Source organism: Hydra vulgaris, chromosome 01, assembly GCF_038396675.1.
Source record: "Hydra vulgaris chromosome 01, alternate assembly HydraT2T_AEP".
NCBI classification, from domain to species: domain Eukaryota; kingdom Metazoa; phylum Cnidaria; class Hydrozoa; order Anthoathecata; family Hydridae; genus Hydra; species Hydra vulgaris.
Genome location: NC_088920.1, coordinates 24,542,914 through 24,551,127, shown reverse-complemented (window position 1 = coordinate 24,551,127; position 8,214 = coordinate 24,542,914). Strand labels below are relative to the sequence as shown.

The 8,214-nt window shown below is 25.7% G+C and overlaps 1 protein-coding gene across 1 annotated transcript; it reads left to right on the top strand.

Annotated features, from left to right (window-relative positions):
- Window positions 1-504: 504 nt before the first annotated feature.
- Window positions 505-1,029, top strand: LOC136074270 (LINE-1 retrotransposable element ORF1 protein-like). Its single transcript, XM_065786575.1, has one exon. It carries the CDS (start codon window positions 505-507, stop codon window positions 1,027-1,029), a length of 525 nt encoding a protein of 174 aa, XP_065642647.1.
- Window positions 1,030-8,214: the final 7,185 nt, after the last annotated feature.

The window sequence follows — 8,214 nt, the reverse complement described above, 5'->3', positions numbered from 1 at the left end:
AAAATGTTTAAATACTCAGTTTAATTCTTCTGAAACTACTCAATTTAAATTTTTTTTAAACTTTTAAACGTTTTAAATACGTTTTAAACTTTTAAATTTTAAATTTTTTTAAACTTTTAAACGTTTTAAATATGTTTTAAACTTTTAAACGTTTACAAGTAGAGAGTACTTTTTAACGTTTTAAAGATTGTGAATTTTATTTATTTGTTATTATATATATTTTTTGTTGTAATTTGTCAAAACTATTAGCAAAATACAACGGTCGCAAATTTTTTATGAATATTAAAAGATATTTTCTCAATAACTTTTGTAATATCTAATTATATTTTTTAATTATTTTTTATTATCTTTTTTTTTTTTTTTAAGCAAAAACTTTTGACGTGAACGGACATGCTTTTGTAAACTAAATTAAAAATGGCTAAATTTACCGTTTCTCAAATTAAAGACCTGTGAGATATTCATGAGAATACTTTATTAAAAATATTTAACGAGAAGTTTGATAAAATGGAAATTAAGCTATTAAATCTTCAAGAAGAAAATACAAAACTAAAAAAAGAAACTAATGAACTAAGGAAATTGGCGGAGTTTTTTAGCGAGAAATATGAAGCAATTGTTCAAGAACTTTCTGAAATGAAAAAAAAGCCAAACTTAACATCAAACCAAAATGATATTACAAACGTTGTTGTCAAAGACAAACTAGCTGAGTTGGAAGACAGGAGCAGAAGAAATAACCTAAGGTTTACGGGAATTGAAGAAGATGAAAACGAAACGTGGGAATTGAGTGAGGAAAAGATTCAAAATGTTTTAAAGACAAAACTTGGATTTAAAAGTAATGTTGAAATTGAACGGGCGCATAGGACAAGGAAAAAAAGTAGCGATGGAAAAAAGTACAACAGAACCATAATAGTTAAACTTTTAAACTACAAAGACAAAAAAACTGCGTTGGATAACTATGTTCAGTTAAAATTGTGGAACGATCGATTTTACGTAAACGAAGACTACAGCGAAAGAACTTTAGAATTGCGATAACAGTTATTTAAAGAAGCAAAAGATTTGAGAGCCAAAGGTAAATATGCTAAAGTTGTATATAATAAACTTGTAACGCGCGACTTTTAAGAAATTCTTTTATTTTAGAGTTATTGATTTTATCTTTATTATTATTTTTTTTTTAATTTTTACTGTTTTTAAATACAAAAATGGATTCAAGTCGCTCTAAAAATTTTGACATTTTTAAATTTAATGACTTTATACTTAACAAAGAGTCCGATCCGGATCAAAGTTATTTTAGTGAAACAGATGCTTTACAAAGCAACTGCAGCTATTTTTATACTTTTGAAATAAAAGAATTTCTTGAGCGTGATAAATTTAATGCAATTCATATAAATATAAGAAGTTAAAAAAAAATTTTGAAAATCTTTGCAATAGTTTTGAGGAAAATCTAACTATTTTTAGTGTAATTTGCCTAACTGAAACCTGGTGTAGTTCTGCTGACTCAAATTTAGATAATAATTTTAAAATACCGGGCTATTATTTAATTTCATTAGGGTGGAAAACAAACAAACGCGGCGGTGGTTTAATTATTTATGTAAAAGAAAACCTACGGTATTTTGTTAGGCATGACATGAGTATTTCTGACGTCAATATAGAGGTTTTAACGATTGAAATATTAAGCAATAAAACTAAAAACATTGTAATTAGCTGTTGTTATCGCCCACCTACTGGCGAAGTTAAAACATTTAGTTCATTTTTACATGACGATATTGTAAATAAAATCAACCACGAAAAGAAATTACTTTACATATTAGGTGATCTGAATTTAAATTGCTTTACGTCAAAAAAGACATTAATGGGTTTTATAATGGCCTATTTGAAAATGGAGCAGTTCCTCTAATAAACAAACCAACAAGAATTACTCAAACAACAACTTCCTTAATTGATAACATTTTAACCAATGATATCTTTAATAATTCGCTTAAGAAAGGTATTATTAAAAGTGACATATCTGATCATTTCCCTATTTTCTTTTCAATAGATATTTATGCAAAAATTTTATATAATGAAAAAAAATCATTTAAAAAACGTCTTTTTCATAATAAAAACCTAGAATCTTTTAAATATCAACTTTCTTTAGTTAATTGGGACATTATTAACTTTTCTGAAGACATTAATTTAATATACAAATCTTTTTTTTAAATTTTTTATGAAATTTATGACATCAATTTTTCAAAAGTAGAAATTAATTACAAACATAAAAAAATTAAATCGCCATGGATTACTAAAGGTATTCTAAAATTAAACAAAAACTTTATATTAAATATTTAAAATTAAAAACAACTGAGAGTAAGACCAATTATAAAAATTACGTAAGACTATTTGAACGCCTAAGGAAAAATTCAAAATTAATATATTACACTAATTTACTTGAAAAATACAAATTAAACTCTAAACGCAATTGGCAACTAATAAACGAAATTACGGGTAACACTAAAAAAACATCGCAATCTTTGCCCTCAGTTATTATAGTGAATGATAATTTTATTCTTGATCAAAAAACAATTGCTTCCGAATTTAATAAATATTTTGTATCTGTAGGACAAAACCTAGCCGAAATAATTTCAAACCCTAAAAAATCATTTAAGGCAACATATGACCCTCTAAACTCGTATCTAAATTTTTTTGATTTGTCTTTTGAAGAGTTTGAAAGTGCTTATAAATTGTTAAAGTCAAATAAAGCAGTTGGTCCAGATGATGTCAATGGGAACGTTATTATAAACTGTTTTGACATTTTAAAAGACATACTTTTCCAAATTTTTAAATGCTCTATTAATCAGGGAGTTTTTCCTGATGATTTAAAAATAGCAAAAATTATTCCTATATTTAAAGAAGGAGAAAAAACTAATGTTAAACACTATCGTCCAATTTCTATCCTCTCTGTTTTTTCTAAGATTTTAGAAAGAATTTTGTACAACAGAACATACAATCACCTTTTATCAAACAAATTATTATACAACATGCAATATGGATTTAAAAAAATTAATTCAACAGAGCATGCAGTTATTCAGCTTACAAAAAAGTATGTCAGACTCATTTAATAATTCTAAATTCACATTGGGAGTATTTATTGATTTAGCGAAAGCGTTTGATACCATTAATCATAAAATTTTTGCTAAAAAATTAAAATGTTGTGGTATAACAGGCAATGTTTTAAAATTGTTAAAAAGTTATTTAACTAATCGCAAACAATTTGTTTACGCCGATGAAACATTATCATCAAATTTGTTAAATATTACATGTGGAGTTCCTCAAGGATCCATATTAGGACCTCTTCGTTTCCTTATTTATATTAATGATTTATACAAAGCCTCGGATTTAATAACAATTATGTTTGCTGATGACACCAATTTATTTATGTCACACAAAAGCATTCCTACTTTATTTAGTTGCTTGAACATCGAGTTAATCAAAATATCTGACTGGTTTAAGATTAACAAATTATCTCTTAACATTGATAAAACTAAATTGGTTCTTTTCCATCCTCGTATCAAAAAACATAAACTGCCAATTAACATGCCTCATCTTGTTATTGACAATATACAAATTAAACAAGTAACAGTAACCAATTTTCTAGGTGTTTGTATAGATGAAAATTTTACATGGAAAAGTCATATTAAAAACTTATCAAGTAAAATTTCAAAAAGTATAGGAATATTGTACAAAGCAAGAAATGTTTTAAATAAACGTACTTTAGTACAATTATATCACTCATTTATTCATTGTCACATAAACTATGCAAACATTGCTTGGGGTAGTGCAAAGAAAATTAAACTTAAACCTCTTTATTGTCAGCAGAAGCATGTAGCACGTCTCATATATTTTAAAGACCGTTATACTCATGCAAAGCCTCTATTATTTGAAATGAAAGTTTTTAATATATATGAGCTTAACATTTTTAATACTCTTTGTTTTATGTTTAAATGTAAAACCAAATCATCCCCTATTTCTTTCCATAATTTGTATTCATCGAAAGATAAAAATAAATACATTTTGCGGAATGATAATTTTAGCCCATTTTTCAAACAAATCTTTTTAAATTTTGTATTGATTATCGCGGACCATTCTTATGGAATAAAATAGTTTTAAAAAATTTTACTAAGGATTTTATTCATTAAAGTAACTACTTTTCTTTTAAACGAAAGCTTAAAGAACTCATTTTTACAATTGAAGATGTAACAATATACTTTTGATATTTTTTTTTTTTTTTTTTTAGTGATCTTCCTTTTTACCCCCTATTTAACTATTGATTTATAAAAATTATATATGCATCATTAACAACTGTAATATATAATAATGCATCTTGTATTTGTAACGGAATATTTTAAGTTTCTTACTTCGTTAACTTATTTTTTATCTTGTAAATATCTTATAATTTTTAACACGATCATTTCTTAGCGGTACTCGACGACAAGACAAGGTCTTCTACGAGTTCCCGCGTTCTTTTATTATTTAATAACGATTGTTATATATATATATATATATATATATATATATATATATATATATATATATATATATATATATATATATATATATAATATATATATATATATATATATATATATATATATATATATGTTTTTATTATTATATATTTGTATTTTAAATATTGTAACAAAATGCTTATTTATAATGTAATAAAAAGAAAAAAGAAAAAAAAAAAAAAAATTATGAAAATAAGAATATAACATTATCGTTATTAATAAAACATATAAAAAATTCAGGATGCCTTGTTAAAAAAAATTAGATCGAAGTCTGACAATTTAATTACTTATTACAAATTTTTTGTCAAAATAATTTTTTCCCTTGTTGGCTTCTCGGTGTAGTTAAGGCAATTTTAAAATATTATAGCGTCTGTATGATATTTTGTTGACTACGACATAATTCCGTTAAATGATCAGATCAGTGAATTATGAAAAGACTAAAAAAATTAAAATGATAAATTTTATGGAATCATAAAATGTAAATGTTTTTAGCGAAAAAACCCATACCGAAGGTTCTTTTTTAAAAAAAAAATCACGATTGCTCGTCCAGATTTAATTTTAATTTTTAGTCCAAATAAGATTTTAAATAAACACGTTTTTTAGATGAAATGAACATTATAGTCTAATAATATGATCGGTTCTGATCGTTTATTGGCAATTTTTCTTAATCATAAGCTATTTCTTGGCCGGAATTCTAGTATTTTTTGTGAAAATTGATAGAAATATTGTACTATGACAACTATATATAGTTAATATACGTCAGAACCTATTAGAACTAGGATCTACAGTTGGTTTAGGCACTTTTTCAAAAGATTTTAACTAAGTTCATGTTAACGCCGATGAGCGAAATTGATCTAAAGACTCCAAAATGTTGTTCTTAGATTCACTATTAGGAGTGGTAAAAAGGTTTTAAAAATTATATAAAAAAAGAAAAGTTTCTTTACATATTGGAAAAAACCTGAAGCAAAAAAAATTCAAACATCTAAAACTCTTGTTTGGACATAATACGCTGATAAAATCATGCTAATTTTAAATAAAATAATTTGAATAATTTATAAATCGTCACCAAGTTGGAAGAAAAATTTCTACACCGAAATGGAAGAAAAATTTCTAATTTTTAACTTTTGCTTTGAATATTAAACTACCAATTATTTGATCTTTTTAGAAAAAAATTCGAATTTCTTTAAATAGTCAAAAGATTTCCTTCAAATCGTTTATAATATTTTGATGTCAAATTTTTAATCATTGCTTCTATTTATTATTTACATTGCTTGTTAACTTAAAAACAAACGTGAATGTTTTTTTTATATTTTTTCCGCCGGTGGGAAGCATAATTTGCCCCTCCAATATGGCGGCCCTAGCCAGTTGGATTGAAGAAGTCACTGAAAGCGGCCTCCAAATCATTTTCCCACCGAAATTTCTTCTGTAGGAGGCCGCCAATGGCTTCAGCTTATTTTTGGCGTCGGTCTCCAATATCAGCTGCAGCGCAGTGGTTAGCTCGCTCACCTCAGACGCTATGAGAACATCACATAGAAGCAACATATTGACTATGTCGGTACTAAAGTTTTCAAAAATATTAGAATTTTTTATAGAGCGAGAATCTATATAAATAAAAAAATTTTATTCCAACTTTCATTCATTCTAAGCTATATTAATTATGCAAATATTGCTTGGGCAAGCACTGAAACAAGTAAGTTATAATCTCTATCGCCGTCAGAAACATGCAATACGTGTAAATAGTTCCTGATCATTTTTCTAACTCAAAACAACTTTTTTCTAAAATGAGAACACTCAATATTTGCGAACTTAATATTTTTAATACTTTATGCTCTGTTTATATATGTAAAAATAATCTTTCTCCCGACGTTTTCAATGATCTATATTTACCTTGAAACATTCCAATAAATACTCTAAGAAATATCAACCTTCTATATGAACCTTTTTTTCGAACAAATTTTAACCAATTTTGCATTGGTTATTGTGCAACCCACTTTTGGAATAAAAATTTTTTGCCTAATTTTAATTTAATCAACCTTCTTCTTTGCATCTTTTAAACATTAAGCTTAAAAATCTTTTTACTCTTCCATATTATCAAAAATTTACAATAATATTTATACTATGGAAATATTTAATAAACTTTAATATTTATTTAAGTGACAGGTGTATGTAAATTTTATTTTATTATGTTACTCTTATAATTACTTTTGTGACCTAATATTTTGTTTACACTAGTATAAGGTTCTAATGAAAAGATCTTACTGACCTTGTTTCAGATATCTAGTTTTTCAAATCTAGTCGTATTATACTTTATAAGTTATACGTATATATACTTTATAAATTGTAATAATTTTTATCTACTTTCATTATATTGTAAAAACGAACTAATAAATAAAATAAAAAAAAAGCTAGAGATTCGTGGTCCAACGCCAGCTCTGGGCAAGTTTCGTAATATCGGTAAGGAAGGAGGCGTGAACTTCCTTTCAAATTCTCTTCCGTGGTACTCTGTGATAAGACCGTATGGACTTCTTGCGGCACCTAAAATAAATTAATTAAAAAAATATCTATACTTTGCCACCTAAAAAAACTGGGTGCGAACGCCAGTTGTAAAGCGGAAACCTGAGGCGGCTTTTCAATTGCTTAGCAATGTTAGATTAGTGAAATTGACAAATTTGTTTTAAAACTGTTAAATTTGTTTCCATTTTAATTAAAATCTTTTTTATGAATTTAAAAGAAAAACTAATTAGATATTTGAGAAAAATTTCACATACGGTTCAAAAAGAATCGCGAAATCAATTGACTTCAAATTCTCACAGCGTGATTTTTTGCATAACTATTGTTTCAAGTAATAAATTTAACGCTACGTATCAACTTTATTTTCAAAATAAATTTTACAGCATCTTTTAAATACCTTCATGCGAAATGAACTACTATATTTAAACCTTAAAAAAAAAATATCGTTTGTTTTAAAAAAAAATTTACCTTTTTTAAATAAAATTAAAGATTTAAAAAAAAAAATTTTAATGAAAAAAAACTTCAAAAAAATTTTGTGATGATAAGTTTTGTTAACTACCTTTTGTGTTATTTTAGAGTTTTATGAATCTAGCAAGTGGGCAAATGTGTTTAGTACGTAATAATACGTCTTTTAGAGGCCTAAAACACGTTTTGTACCCACCGAGTAGTATATATATTTAACAATAGTTTTATTTGGAAAAAAAAAGTTAAATGAAAATAGAATGCCCTTGCTAGAATTATATGTTTAACATGTAACTTAAATGTACATATCTATTGAGACGTTTTAACGGTACTCCGTTAATGATTCAAACGGGCGTATGGTTCAAGATCGTTATTTAAACGTCTTTTGAACTTTCTAAACGTCTTTTAAACGTTTAAAAATTGTTCTAGATCATGTCTTCCCCGCTAGGACGTTTTTCTGCATTTGCAAATTGAACTAATTTTAAACTTCCGATTAAGATATCATTTAATAATAATGAATTATAACATTTAAATTGCACAATTAAAAAATACAACTAAAGTACTTAAATAAAATAGTTTAGGTATAACAACAAATTTATTATAAGCTTTTAAATAATATATTGTACTTTAAATTAATTGTCATACAATATTTAACCATATAAAATGAATGATATAAATAAAGCGTTTATTTTGCTCACTTTTT

Coding starts and splice junctions, on each gene's coding strand:
- LOC136074270 (XM_065786575.1), top strand. CDS start 505: ATGGAAATTAAGCTATTAAATCTTCAAGAAGAAAATACAAAACTAAAA.